General features: G+C 43.6%; 1 protein-coding gene across 2 annotated transcripts; it reads left to right on the top strand.

The window, feature by feature from the left end:
• The first annotated feature begins 2,098 nt into the window (after positions 1-2,098).
• On the top strand, positions 2,099-12,634 carry LOC149335318 (uncharacterized). 2 transcript variants are annotated; one of them, XM_089551996.1, is made up of 3 exons: positions 2,099-2,385; positions 8,784-8,879; positions 10,088-12,634. In XM_089551996.1, the coding sequence occupies exons 1-3, from the start codon at positions 2,343-2,345 to the stop codon at positions 10,429-10,431; spliced, it is 483 nt and encodes a 160-aa protein (XP_089408122.1). In that variant the 5' UTR covers positions 2,099-2,342; the 3' UTR covers positions 10,432-12,634. The 2 variants fall into 2 exon arrangements, with proteins under 2 accessions (XP_089408122.1, XP_089408123.1); XM_089551997.1 differs by lacking the exon at positions 2,099-2,385 and having other exon boundaries at positions 6,841-8,879.
• The last annotated feature ends 2,348 nt before the right edge of the window (positions 12,635-14,982 follow it).

Genomic DNA, 14,982 nt, shown 5'->3' with positions numbered 1-14,982 from the left:
GCAACTAGACAACGAGCTCACATCCTCTACTGCGCAACAACAAGCTCATCTTTCATCGTCTGCTTGCATATTGTAGCGAAGTACAGCGCTCGGCTCGAACCAGTTACGAACATTCTGCAAGGTGTATCCATGGACTTCCATTCTGTGCATGACCACATCACTGAGCTGCAACGTATTTTTCGCGGCCACCGGACGAACGCTGTAGAGGAGTTCTCTAACATCATGAATGCAGCAAGGGAGGCAGCCAATCACTTAAATGTGGTGATATCTGTGCCAAGACAAGTCTCTCGTCAGGCCCACCGAGACAACTACGGGATTCAGTCGCCGGAGGAATACTACCGTGTGGCAATATATGTGCCGTACTTGGACTCCCTCACTGCTTCTTTAGCTCGGCGCTTTTCTGAAAGCAATGAGAGGAGCTTCAAACTTCTCCAGCTGCATCCATCAAAAATGAAGCACTTGAGCCGTGTTGAGTTCGCTGTTCTCGCCGAAGAACTCCAGTGCTTTTTCGGCATCGACAACTTCAAGGAAGAGGCCATCTCTTGGTACGAGATGTGGTGCAACAAAACTGGGGACCCATCAGAAATAACTTACTGCGAGCTTCTACATCAGGCCAAGACATTCTTCCCTGGTGTTGCAAAAGCCATTGAGGTGGCTCTGGCTTTGCCAGTTACTACCTGTACGGTCGAACGCTCCTTCAGTACAATGAGGAGAGTGAAAACGTGGCTACGCTCAACGATGACAAACGACAGACTGGACGGCCTTTGTATGATGAGTGTGCACCGAGAGCGTGTAATGAAGCACAGGAATGAATTTATCACCCGTGTCATCACGCAATTCGCCCAGAAAAATCCGAGGCGTCTACAGTTGCTGTTTACTGACTGACTGTCGTTGCGTGTTTGTGAACATTGTGCTGTGTGCTGGTCATCAATCCGGGTGTGTCGAGAACCCGTATGCAGCAAGACTGAGCACTCTTCTCCACGAAGTGATAGTATCTTTTTGCATTTTTATTAATTTTAATTGTTTCTTCGTTGATAAACTCCAATGTATCTCTCCTAGCCACGCTTTAATTTGCTGTTTGTAATTTTTCTTTCATGTGTGTATTTTACTTATTTATAAATAAATAAATTTACTCCGCAAATAGTGCCTTTTTGCTACGAACATAACCCCCCCCCCCCCCCCTCCGGCGCCAACAGCCAATGGGGCCCCCCCCTGCAAAAACTTCTGCGGACGCCCTTGGGTGGATGTCAACGAGCGAGCCAGCTGGCGGCACTGCTCGGCATGACGGGCAGCGTCGGAGAAAAAGGTGCATTCAGAACTGTCGGGGTTGTAAGGAAGGATAGTATCCAGGAGACAGGAAGGTTCACGGCCGTATAAAAGAAAGTAAGGGGAAAATCCGGTGGTGGCCTGGGAAGCAGCTAGTATTGTATGCATAAGTTACGAATGGTAGGACTTGATCCCAATTAGTGGCGTCAGAGGAAATATACATGGCGAGCATGTCACCAAGAGTCCGGTTGAATCTTTCAGTGAGGCCGTTCGTTTGGGGATGATAGGCGGTGGTCGTGCGATGAACGGTGTGGCACGCATCCAGAACCTCGTGAACGACTTCGGATAAGAAAACGCGGCCGCGATCGCTGAGTAGTTCTCGGGGGGCCCCGTGACGCAGAACTAAGTGACGAAGGAAAAAGGAAGCGAAACGATGGCACAGGCTGTTCGAGTAGCGGCGGCACCAGAACAGAACCAAGAGCGAGCTCGAGCTCTCCACGCGCGCGGCCGCCGGAATCGGAGGACGCACAAATCGCTTCGTCGTCGTTGGTGCTGGCGCTCTGCCTTCTTCATTGCACGGGAGCAGTCGCTCTACCAACTAAGCTAATCAAATGAGCGAACTGTGTTATCGATCTCGCCCTACCAACCGTGCCGAGCGACGAGAACTGCGAGGGGTTTTGTTCACTAACGATTTCAGCGCCAACCAAACGCTTGCGGATGTCTTAAATGTACTTACACTATTTGAGCGCAGCCAGCTCGGCTTACTATAGTATTCACACTGCGCGACTGCGTGCTGAGTGTTTTTGGCTGATTGTAGCTTCGATCATGGCTGCGGTGGTGGCATCTTTCGTGCTGGAGTGCTGGAGTCCGTGGAGCTGTCGGGCAGGAAAATTGGCCGTGTTCAGCGACGTACAGCCGTTCAACGGCCATCAATTATTTTTTTCTTTACTACCGGTGTTTGCGGATCTCGACGACACCGTGAAAGTCGCCTATATACTGCAGCGAAGTAGTCTGTGAAGATTTCCGGCTGTGTGAAGTCATCCACTGTTTGTCCCGTTTGCCGACGCCAAGGTGGTATGTTGAATCAAAATTTGCGTGACCAAGAAGCCTTAGCCAGAGGTAAAGTATTAGAAAAGTGAACTTCATTTGACCTAATTTCTGCAAGGAGGTAAGAGCGAGCCACAAGCTTTCCAGCCTTCCGGAGTTTGTGGTTTCGCCTTGCGTGTGGACGCGTGGGCCCCTGACGCGGTCAGGTATTTGTGTGCGCGGGCTTTACGAAATCATCACCGGGTTTTATTGGTTCCATTTCTTCGTTCAACGAGTGCATTAAGTATACGTTTGCCTACGCGCTGCAATGTCTTTAAGCAGAAGCCTAATGCCAAGTCTCTAGCCCAGTAGATGTTGGCGGTAGTTCCGTCTTGAACGTTCCGAAACCTTCAAAGAGGGTCGGCAACGAACGCCACACGATTTCGACTTTTCCTTCGCCAGGACTAAAAACGTCGTCATCAGTTAGGTCAAGTTTATGCAGCACAAGGTCTCCCAGTGATCTTTTTGTCCTGCTCTAGCCGTGGTCCCCCTGCCCCGTCAAACTTCCTCAATTCGCCGTTCCACCCCAAGCCTCTGCCGTCCTCGGCCATGCTACCCTTGGTGCTGAGAACAGATAATGTTGATTATCAAATTGTGGTCTCTCTTTCGTTACCTTCTTTAAAAAAAAAACTTGGTGACGCTTTTGAAATTTGTGAAGTACCTTTTGATTGAACACAGTTCCGTGTCTACTTTGGTAGTGGGACTTGGGCGGTCGCAGTAAAACAGTAAAAAGAGAGCTCAAATTTTTGGTATTGGCCCCAAAGTGTGTTAGTAGCAGTCTAGGGTATATTCATGAACAAGCAGCAGGCCTAGTGTCAGCACCAGCACCAACGAGGGACAAGAAAGGTTTTCATGCAAGTTGCTGTTGATATGAGCACGCCAAACATGGAAGGAATGCAGAGTGAAATAGGATACGTTGACAGAAACTGTAACACATTTATTGATCGAAGAATATGAAGGCATCACCGAGTTCGCAAACCAGCTTTGTGGCTCATGTGCATGGAAGGGAAGTCTGTATATCAGTGGTTGATTTAAATGAAAGGCACACGAAATCGTATCAAAAGGTTAAAAGCCCGAGCTTCGTAGAACAGTTGGTGCCAGGAAAGTTGCAGTTGTTTGATTCTCACTTGTTTTTTCACCATACTTGCTTGTGGCTTGTAAATGGCATTGCACGCTGTTGTTGGAAAGCAAACATTTGTTTGTGTTGTTTGCAGCCTTTGTCAGAAACCTCCAAGTCACTGGTTTTGCTTCTGAGCTGTGGCAGCCTTAATGTAAGCCTTCCAAACTAAATCCTTCACTGTTAGATTTATTTCAGGTGACCTGCTGCAAGTTTTTGACAAGAACGAACCTATGCCTGCGTCCCTTTGCTTTGTATTTTTGTTGTCACCTGTCGTCACGTGGCTGTTGTGCAATTGAAAGTGTTGGCAACAACTTCCTTCACTGGACTTTGTATATTTTTAGTAGTGCAGAGTTCACCTTAAAGTGAAGAGGTTTTGGAATGGAGTAGTGTTGTGACATCAGTAGCACTTCATAACTTCTTTCACTGTGCTATTATACCGCTGTCTCTCTAAACGTGTGCAAAAAGTGTTGATACTTTCTATGACTGACAACGCACAGGCGTTCACATTTTTTTTTTGATCAGGAGGGCAGAAAGCTGGGCAAGTTGGTTACGATCCATTATACAACAGCCGCCGCGGTGGCTCAGCGGTATGGTGCTCGGCTGCTGGCCCAAAAGACGCGGGTTCGATCCCGGCCGCGGCGGCTAGAATTTCTTTGGAGGAGAAATTCTAGAGGCCCGTGTACTGTGCGATGTCAGTGCACGTTAAAGAACCCCAGGTGGTCGAAATTTCCGGAGCCCTCCACTACGGCGTCTCTCATAGCCTTAGTCGCTTTGGGACGTTAAACCCCATAAACCAAACCAAACCATTATACAACAGCAGAGACAAGGCACAAAACAAAGAAAAGATGACACAAGCTCTGACTTTCAATTTAATTTTATTACACGCTTGTATACATTTAAACCCCTCCTGCCATGACAAAGAAGCTGTCAAGTGATAATGGCGGTTGGCAAAAATGACTGACGTTTGATTGAACAATGGGTGACACGTGTGATTTTTTTGCAGACAATGTTTATAATGGTTATAATGGTTTGTTTCGATCACTGAACTAGTGTTCTGTTCTGAAAAATGTGTATATTCAATCCAACTTCCAAATCGAGATTAGTCTAACAGACCAGTCTAATTCATTCATCTTGTTGCAAATTTCTTTCTAGGGTAATCAGTGTTGTATTACTGTGCGAAACATGTAATAATTGGCACTCATATGCTGCTTTGTGTGTGTGTGTGATGTGAATTATTTTCCCACATCTAGACGTGCATTGTTTGGGCACTAATAGCATAGGCACACTCGAATGCATAACCTGTTTCATTTACTTGTTCTGTTTTTTTTTGTTGTTGTTGTTGTTGTTTTTTTAATGGCAAATGCATTGTTTCAACTTCGTGAGGTGGGATACTCTTCATAGATCCCATGATTCCCAAAGTAGTGTCATGCTATCTTAATAATGCAGGTAAGGATTGTTATATCCTTACGGAAGCACTCTGGGGAAGTTGTGTGAGTTGCTAAAAAAAGCATCTAACCCAGACTTCCATCTTTGGACACCGCTTCGATCACACTGTTCTAAAATTTCTAAAATTAGCTACATGTTGTGCACTATAAAACAGTTTCGATTCACTTATTAGCATTATGAAGTTATGCATTGCTGGCTGCAGACTTTTTTTATTTTTTTACTGATTATATTTGTGCTGCATGAAAAATTGCCTTTCAGGGCCCTCTGAAGCTGATTTTCAAAGCTATGAAGCAAAACTTATAAAGTTTAAAGGTTTTTTTTTTTTTCCATAGGCTTTCCAGATTTTTTTCTCACCGCGGTTATGTGCTACTTCTACAAAAGTGCCTTTGTTATTAGCTATGCATCATTTGTCTGCCTTTACTCGTTATGATGGCTGCAAAAGTATGTAAGTATTCATAAATAGCAATATAGTTTATTTGTATGTGTTCATTTTTGGCTGTAAGATGGCGTGATTGCATTCCATTCTCACATACATTCAGGAGTCATTTACAAGTCTGATATTCATGTGTCACAAAAATCTAAAAATCATGTATTCAACTAAGCTGCTGTGCATTGCATAGTTGTTTAAATGTGTACACAGCCCTGGAAGTGAAATGGTGTCTTCCGGATGTGTGAATTGAATAGCACACTCATACCTCTTTGATTCACAGGGTCAGAGCCAAGCCCTGGAAGAGCGATGACTGAGTCCAGAAACTCTCAAGAGCTTCTACAAAGCAAGACCAGCAATATCACGACAGTGCATGGCATGGTTTGGAGGGGCGTGCATTGTTCTGACAAGAACACCTAGCATGAAGCTGCACCACTGTTCAACACAGTTGCTACATAGCTTTCCTTGCTGTCTACGAGTGTTCACCAGTGAGGACAATTTTTTAGGCCACGGTCCCCGTGCACCAACAGGAATACCTCCTCCAATGCCTACAGTGCATAAGCACATATTCACAGGGGATCAGTTGTGAACACATTAAGTTGAGGCACTCTTTGTCGACAGGACATCACTGCCTTTGTTAAAGGTTTTTGTTCAGGATGAAAACTACAGCAGTGTTTAAAAGTACACCATGTGGCTAGGTAGTGCTCGTCTCCAGTGCTGTCTCATGCCCAGCTTAGAAATATAGGACTTTCAAGTTTTCTGATCACTGGCAGTTTTATATGTAGCTTGTGCAAACAGTACTTTTACTCCGCATCAGAATAGAGGTCAGCTAGGAACATTCCATTAGTTTCCGGGAAAAGAAAGTATTGCTGTTTCCAGCCCTTCTACTTTCATGCTTCCACCCTTATCTGCATTTCTGGTAAATTAGCGCAGTTATCATGAAACCATCATAAAAAGATGACTGTTAACAAAGCTGGTACTTGTTCTTGGCCTTTCAGTGTTTTTGTGACTGTTTACAATTTCTGTAGTTAATGTTAGTTGTCCAGCCAAGTTCCTATGCTTTATTCGGCATTTCCAAGTAGTGTTTTTGTTGCAGCTAAGATGTAACTCACATTTCACTAACTTGTCTCACTGGAGTGTTGTTTGACAGAAGCCAACAGCCATATTTATAACGAGCCCCTCATTCCCCTTCCTTTGTTTGCTTAATTGCTTAGCGAGGGCCTCGGTTCTGGCAGCCTTGACGTCATAGGAAGCAAAAGAGGGTTCTCACGCAGCTTCCACCCTCTCCGTTCGATGACGTTCTACGTCACACCTGCGGTAACTCAGGACGTTCTACGTCCACCGCTTATGAACGTGGGTGGCGCTGATGAACACTCTCAAGGTTAGGTTACTTGTAAACATAAATACCCCCGAAAGCAGAAGGTTTGACAGCCGTCGCCATAGCTCAGAGGTAGAGCACCGGATGCGTAATTCGGAGGTCGTGGGTTCGGATCCCACTGGCGACATGTGGTTGTCTTTTCTTCTGCTTTTCTATCAATTAGCTTTAAGCGATAACATATTCAGTAATATTCTAAATTGATCAACCCCACAAAATAAATAAATAAATTTAAAAAGAATCCCCTGTGCCCCTTGGTTTCTGTGGCTGTTGGCTTCTGTCATATTTATAACGAGACCCTCATTCCCCTTCCTGGAGTGTTGTTTGTTTCTTCTATCGCGCGTGAACTGATCTGCACTATGTTACAAAGTATGATTGTGGAGGCAAAGTACTAATTCAAAAACATGTAGAGGGCAGTCAAATGCTCCTGTGTCCTGCTCAGTTGCTGCTCTGTGTGCAGTGCAGAATGCTAGCACGTCAGCTAGCCGACATTAAAGTGTGATGAATAATCCATGATCCTGCCACATCTTAGCCACTATATGAAACTCAGCACTGTTCTTCACATGAGTACGTTAAAACTTTCTTAGTTTTCTCAAGCGCATAACAAATCAGTGTTGACATTACATTGGTAGCTTTGTGTGTATGAGTGACTTTTTTTTCAGTGTAAATGATGTAGTGCATCATAACAAAAATCTTAGTGATTTCATGAGTATGGGGATGAAAATGAAGTGCAGCTGTTGCTGGCAATTTCCATGCCCTAGGGGTGGGCAAAAAGTCTGTGCTTTATAATGTGAACATGAATGTGCATATTCACATGGAGATGTATTGCGGTAGCATTGCTGTGCATTTTATGCATCTTAAGACCATATATGCTTCTCACTGGTTTGTGTACTTTGTTAATTTTGCTTGGCCCTGTGTGAAAGCATACTTTTTCTATTAAAAACTCGCCTGTGTTCTGTGAAATGTACACACACTGATGATAACCTCTTCCGAGACCATTTGTTAGCTATTGTACTCAGTTGTACTAGAGACCAATGTGAGGACATTAGCACAAGAATATAATAGTTTATTCTGTTTACCTAGTTTGTTCATGCCTGGTGAACTGTTGCTGATTACAGGTTGCAGTGATGTGTTGTATGACGATGTCTGTGCTGTGCAACTCATATTGTTGGTTTCTGGAAGCATCCATCTGTTTCACTGCTTTTTTGTAGTTCACTCATTTGTGCTATGTCATTGTTAGCAAACTTTGTGTTACAGGGGTCTAACCAGAACTTAGCCCCAGGTTACATTTGCTTTCTGGTGAAATGACATTCATGGAGCAGATTATTTTTTTTTATCACAGCACACTTTTATCACAGCACTTTATCACAGCACTTTTGGCTGTTTTATAGTTTCAGCCACAGTGATTGGTAAATTAGTTCAGCTGATCCCAGAAATAAGATAGCCATTTCGTCAAAACTATCCAAGCTTGTTAGCTATTGCTTCACTAAAGGCCTGTTTGTCTCCAAACACATCAATGCCTCTTGTATGCGACTACTGACAGCCATTCAACATTCTCTGAAAACAACCTGCACCACAAAAGTTGATCGTAATGGCTTGGGGTCAGGTTGGAAGTTTAACTAGTCTTTAGTTTATGCTTGGGCTAGCTAACCATAACGCAGGCACAGGAGCTAAGTAATGTATCATCTCCTAAAGAGCATGTGCGCAGTTTTGCACGTTTATATTACCGACATGTTATCATGCCAGTCCTGACAGGATAGTATTTGGTTATTTACTTATTTATTTAGTTATAAAATAGTGCTGACAGGTAGTAAAATAACAAAACATTACTGAAAAGGACTAATTGCAGCAGTTGGCTAGACCTCATGTGGCAATGGTATAGTGATCTGATTCTAATCGTAGGTGTACAGTCTAATGTTGACTCCCATTACTTTTTGTTGTACCTTTGTAACCGACTGTCGAACTTGGCCCCATACCACAGTGAACTAGGCAGGCTGATGAACTAAGTAAGAAGCTTCTCTTGCTACAAGATGAGTGAAAAATGGATTCCACTTTCCTTGCAGCATGGCCATCGTTACCAGTCACAGCACCACCAGAAACTGCCCTCGTACCTGTCCCACCCTGGCTGACCACCACTCCTGTGAGGCGGCCCGATATTGGTTAGTGTGTAACAGTACTCTTGTGTGCTGATAAGCTTTTATCATATACCACTAAGAAGACAGCTTATAGACCATTGGCGCTAAGAAAACACCTGACTCCCTTGGCAGCCTATGAGGCAGACAGGCTGTGTGGACCTCTTAGGCACTCCATCATTCCATAGGTTACATCAATACTCGCCATTGCATCCTTAGTACCCATTTCATGGCCGCATTTTATCTTTGTTTTTCTTTTTACCTCTTCCACTCTGCTCTCCTTCTGTCTTTATCTCCCAAATTCCCCTCCCTACGCAGAGTAGCATGCCAGCGATTTTTAAACGCTGGCTAAATTCTCTGTATTTCATTAAAGAGTCTCTCTCTCTCTCCCTTTGTGGCTTTACTAAGGATGCACAGTTGTAGACTTGGACAGCACATGTAATGTAGCAGACAGTTAACCAATGGTCTGTTGTGATAACTGAGTGAATTCCAAGGGAATGAAGGTGTGGTCGGGAGCAGCCAAAGGTCAGATATGGAGATAAGATTAAGAAGTTTTTCTGATGTGGCTGTGGATGGTACACGACAGGGATGATTGGGAGGTATTAGAAGAGGTCTTTATCTTGCAGTGGACATAGCCCACCACTTAATGATAGTGATGACTGTGGAGACCTGTACGAAAACACATTGAGTATGCAAAGTTTCTGCTGGTATTGCGTTACATGCAGTACAGTAGACTCTAAGTCAAACTCTCTTCCTTTCTACTGCCGGTTTATTTGAAACAGTGATTTGGTCTATTGACATCATGCATTACAAAGGCTCCCATTAATTCGATCTCCGCATATTTGAAACAAATTTTCACTCGTCTTCAAGCTCCCGCTGTGGGGGCTCAGTGGTCATGGTGCTTTGCTGCTGACCCAAAAGACTCAGGTTCTATTCCGGCCACAGCAGGCGCATTTTGATCGAGGCAAAATGCTAGAGGCCCATGTACTGTGCGATGTCAGTGCACATTAAAGAACTCTAGGTGGTTGAATTTATCCGGAGCCCTCCACTACGGCGTCCCTCATAGCCTGAGTCGCTTTGGAACGTAAAACCCCATAAACCATCTTCTTCAAGTTCACATTATTGATTGTGTACTGTATAATGGCACACTACATTCACTAGCTTCTTTTTGATAGTGTACTAGTTCCTTTACATTGTTCATTTCAGCTGTACTTTTTTTCTGTTCAACCCACCAGTCTTCCACAGATTCGGCAGCAGCGCTGCGGGGACGCTTTCTCCAGTCATTCTCAAGCACATGACTACCTCAAAGAGTGGAGATGCAGAACCTGGCGTTTGGGGACCCAATGGAGGTGGAGGCGTAGTCAAGGAAGTGGTCCAGCCCCAACCCGCTGGGAAAGTCTTCACCTGCGAGTTCTGCTCAAAAATGTTTGGCTTCCCCTCCAAGCTGCAGGAGCACATGCGGTCACACACCAAAGAGACTCCATTCCAGTGCCCCTTCTGCTCCAAGGGCTTCACACAGAAGGGAAACTACAAGAGACACGTGCAGTTACACAGTGAGCAGCAGAAAGATGGCTCGTAAAAGAAGATAACAAGATATATATACTGAATATATACTGAAGTACTTCTCAGGCAAGAAGTGTACATATACTAGAGTCACACTGAGGAATATATATATATATATATATATCAGGAAGAAGGCTTAGTTTGTCGAGGCACTGGCAACTGCCTACATCAGCATTCATGTCTTGTGAATCCAATTCTGTTTAGAAGACGTATACCCACCCCATTATGATTCTTTTCTCTTGTCTGATGAGGTTTAAATTTGTTACATTATGGAGAGATGCGGCTTTCAAAGGTGAATTTTTTTATATTTTGGAGTAGATAGATGAAATTTGGTATGCTTGTATAAATTTTCACTCGTATATCTTCAGTGGTTTGGACATCAAAAATTTTTGTGCTTCGCTGCTGTACCAACTAGCAGAGAGACTGGCGCCGCAACGAAGCGTGGTAGGAGCCTAGAGTAGCTTTTAAACTTTAGCCAAAGAAATGGTTCATGCTATGACGTTCTCCAAAAATTTTTATCGACGAGTTTTTTTCTACTCGGAACACTATATCCATGCTTGCATAATGCACTCATTAGTGTCACTTCAAATTAGTGACAGAGTCAAAAAAACAAAAAAGTAATTCAGAGATTTAGGAATGTAACTGCATAGAGAATTTATCAAGGAACAGAATGCAACAAATCACATGAAAATCCATGAAATCGGTCGGGTCAAAAACACTTCTTAGAAAATGGGAATTTTCTTGAATATCACAAGCTGCCTACGGTCTCAAAAAAAAAAAAAAATGTTTGCAGGTTCTCCTGGACTGTTTTCGGGAAAAATCTTTCTGTATATAAGTAGAAAGACCTCATAGATATGAAATCTGGTGTTCTCTAAAATTCGATTTCGTTTGAGATTTTCATGAGTTGAAAGCCGCGTCTCCCCTTAAGTACAGTAGTAATAATAATTAGCTGTTTCTCTGATTTTTTGCTGCTGAAACAAGTGGAAGCAGCTTACCATGTAGGCAGGAGTGCAAATAGCTGCATGATTCACTCACTGTAGCACTAACAGGCATAATATATATATATCAGGACATTCAGTTGTGAGTTGAGATAATGGAGAGAACCAAGCAGTCAGATATAGTGTGCCGGTGACTGCATTCATGTGACAGTTAAAAAAATTGGGAATCCAACTGCTTATTGGTAAGAAGTAAAGGACACAAGAAATTTATCAAGGCTGCAGCTGTACTTCTGGCACAGTCAACTGCCATCAAAGCAGTTGTGAATATACGGACATGTGGTCATTGAGGCACAAGCAGTAGCGGTTCAGTTAAACAGCCTGAGGCTCATACTTTTAAGTTCATTGCCTTCGTAGTACCTGTTGAAATTCTCTCCAAGTAACGCCATAGAGTGGCTTGCCCTTAAGCATTAAGTTGACAGCAACACTCTGCCACTAGTAAAGTTTTGTTGGGGAAATGGTCCACTAGGTGCAAGCTTGGCAAACTGGCTCTTTGTTGCCTCAAATCAAAGTTGACCTTTTTCTCCTTTTTTCTCATTGGGGTCAGTACAGAGAAACTGACATTTCCTCCTCAAGTGAAAGTTCAACACTGTTTGCCAAATGCATGTTTCAGCAACATGCCTTCCCTTTGCTTACATGTAGTTCTTCTGAACACTGAGAGGGAAGCTGTCCCAAGTTTTTTCACAAAAAGGCTCATAATCCTCGCATCAAGTTTTTTCCTGTGCATTCAGATGCAAAAAGGTGCATCATATTCATCATGTTATGCTACCTGTTAAGCACTACCACGGGCTTAAACTGTTTCTTCCTACCATTCCTTCGTGTCATCCTTTCATATGGCATTCAAAGTGTTCGTGGCCTGCGATGTTGATGAAACAGAGGTGGCAACAGGCTCTGTAGGTCCCATCTTGATGAGCATAGCAGCTTCCGGTACCCCCTTCAGGTGCACATGATGGCATACTTAAGTTGGTAAACATTCAGATGATGCGACAAAAGAACAGCAGTGGCAGACCAGTGTAATGTATCCTGGTGATTTTGAACTGTCTAGTGAGTATCCTTGTGTAGGCTAGAAGACAAGGTATTTCAGCATATGTGTAACATTGTAAATAACACTTCTGCTACACTTGCTTTGCTCCAAAGATTGGTTGGTGTGTTTGTTTGTTTGTCTGAATGAAAGATTGTGCGAGTGTGACATTTTTGGAGTAAAAGAAAGGTTGTGCAACCTTACTGGTTTGTCATGTTCATATTGTGGCAGTTGTTCGTATAAAAAAAAATGGTTTTCACTCTATCCCCCCAAGAGATTGCCATTCACTTTAGTTTTGACAGCCCCATCTTGAAATACAGCTTGTATGCTGCAGGTTTTGCTTGCATGCATGCTTTTTCAGAAGTTTCAAAGACCTCCATGCTCAAACTGACTTTTTTTTGTAGAGCACTGTATCATGCAATTAGTGGGTTCAGGGCAGATTTCTCATGCTCGGCTACAAGGTGTTGAGTTTTCATAGTATGTGTGTGCAAAGCATACTGTGAGCCAGCTTAGCAGACTAGATTTTGCAGGCACACGTGGAAAAATTGACAGTGGCTGTGTGCAAGTACAGGCCACAGCTACATGAAAGGGAAGGCTGTATTAGCCTGGACTTAATAACTTGAGCATCAGTGAGAGACATCTTTTTGCAAGTAGCTTTCCTGAGGAAGCATGATGCCTTAATGCTTTTATGCGATTTCAAGTTCATTGCAAAGGTAAGAATTACATTCATTAAGTGCACCCAAGGTGTTCCCTTTCACGGTGTTGTCATCTGTATGTGCCAAAATGGTATGCTTGTTCAGGTAATGCCCACAACACGTATACTTTGTTGGGCCGGAGCACCATGAATGTACTTCGAATAGCTTAGTGGTTAAAAGCAGGATGGTCTCAACTCAACACCGTGTTGTACTCTCTGAACAGCTCAGCTTAGAGTTGAGTTGAGAAGGGCACATTGCAACTACACATGTAAGGGCTAGAAATGCAGGTTGTGTCAGGTGCACATCACTTCATCCAGCCCATACACCAGTTGTTGCATTGAGCTCTTCATAGTAAAGCCAGAAATAATGAGGCTATGCGTCCAATGACTGATGAGCACACACCGGACACACCCCTTGTTGTGTTGTATGTACATGTGTACAGGCTGCTCACTGTATAGCTACTTGCACAACTGTGTGGCCGTCGTATTTCAGGAAAACTCTCTAAGTTGTTCTCCCCTAATCCACATAGCTCAAAAACAAAGCAGACCTGCATACAATTGAAAACTGTAGCTGCTTGTCCTTTTTAACTCCGCACTATGTTGCAAGGTTTCAAAAATAAAAATGACTATTGGCATTCACATGTGCTTTCTAAAATAACCATGAAAAAAAAAAATGCAGCTACGTTTACAGTGACTTGGCATGCTTTTTTTCATGTTCCATTTTTAGAACATAGGCGTTCGCCATACACAGAATACTAATATCATCTGAAGTAGCTCTTATGATCTGTGCAGCGCAAATTTGCTCTTTGTGGGCTGAAGACAACCTCGTAGCTGCCTTGAATGTCTTTGCAAATTATAGGGAAAATTACTATGCTAGTGTAATGTTTTCTTTCACCACGTGAGCTATATCGCATTCAGTGCTTCAGAAGCGGTGGCAGGACGGGAAAGCGTTTCCTAAGCAATGGCTTCATAGCATGGCTGTGATAAGCACCTTCCATGATGAACCATGACAGTTCTGTTCCGTGACAACCCTGTGCACGTGCGTCACACTGCCTTCGTCGTCCTCAGGTGCGGTTCGCGCTGGGCTGGGGTTGCGTGCCTCCACCCTGCATGCACCCCACCTCATTCCGTGCTGTTTTAGCTGTCATTGGGTGCGACGCATGGTCGCAAGCCGCAACTGCTTGAAAACACCTCACAGACGCTACACGTAGCCAGGAGACGAGAGCACAAAGACTTGCAGCAGTTCCAAGCACTGCTGGTCTGGAGTGCGCATCTAACATACATAGTAAGTGCTTGGGATGCTACCCCAGAATGCACTGTCTAGTAATATCTGCAAATTTGCATCCACACATGATTGACAGAATGGGACAGTGTTTATGCCCACTGTTGTAGTGCAGGCGACTCTTGAGGAGCATTGCCTCCTTGAATTTCGCTGCTGCTAAACACCAGTGTTCAAAAAAAAGAACATTTGCGTTAAACTCACTGCCACTGCAAGATGCACAAGCTGTAGTTCTTTATTTTCCTGTAATGAAATCGCCAGCTATTCATCGTTACATGTGTTCTGTTTTGTTCATTTCGACTTTTTTTTCCTTTCCTGTTCCTGCGAAAGGGTTCCCCAAACACTTGACTGTGGCAAGGCCCAAAATATGTTCCCTCTGAGGCAATAATCAATAATTCAGTGTTGAAATTTTTCTATCATAAATGTTACAGTTGCAATGTTTTCCACGACTATCATAAAGTGTGTGAAAACAAAAATTTTGAAGGGGGTATTTTCAAGAAAAATAAAAATTGACTTTCATATGTTCCAATTTTGGATTATTAGCAAGTAAAAGGTTAAAATCCCCCGAGTCCCATCCT

Source organism: Amblyomma mixtum, chromosome 7 (genome assembly GCF_055824585.1).
Source record: "Amblyomma mixtum isolate Tamu chromosome 7, ASM5582458v1, whole genome shotgun sequence".
Lineage (NCBI taxonomy): Eukaryota > Metazoa > Arthropoda > Arachnida > Ixodida > Ixodidae > Amblyomma > Amblyomma mixtum.
The sequence above is the reverse complement of the archived record's forward strand: the minus strand, read 5'-3'. Positions and strand labels throughout refer to the sequence as shown.

Bases quoted from the DNA above. Each gene is read 5' to 3' on its own strand.
- LOC149335318 (XM_089551996.1), top strand. From the start codon at position 2,343: ATGTTGAATCAAAATTTGCGTGACCAAGAAGCCTTAGCCAGAG. The intron at 2,386-8,783 runs GTAAAGTATTAG...CTTTCCTTGCAG, and splicing joins CCAAGAAGCCTTAGCCAGAG to CATGGCCATCGTTACCAGTC. The intron at 8,880-10,087 runs GTTAGTGTGTAA...TCAACCCACCAG, and splicing joins TGTGAGGCGGCCCGATATTG to TCTTCCACAGATTCGGCAGC.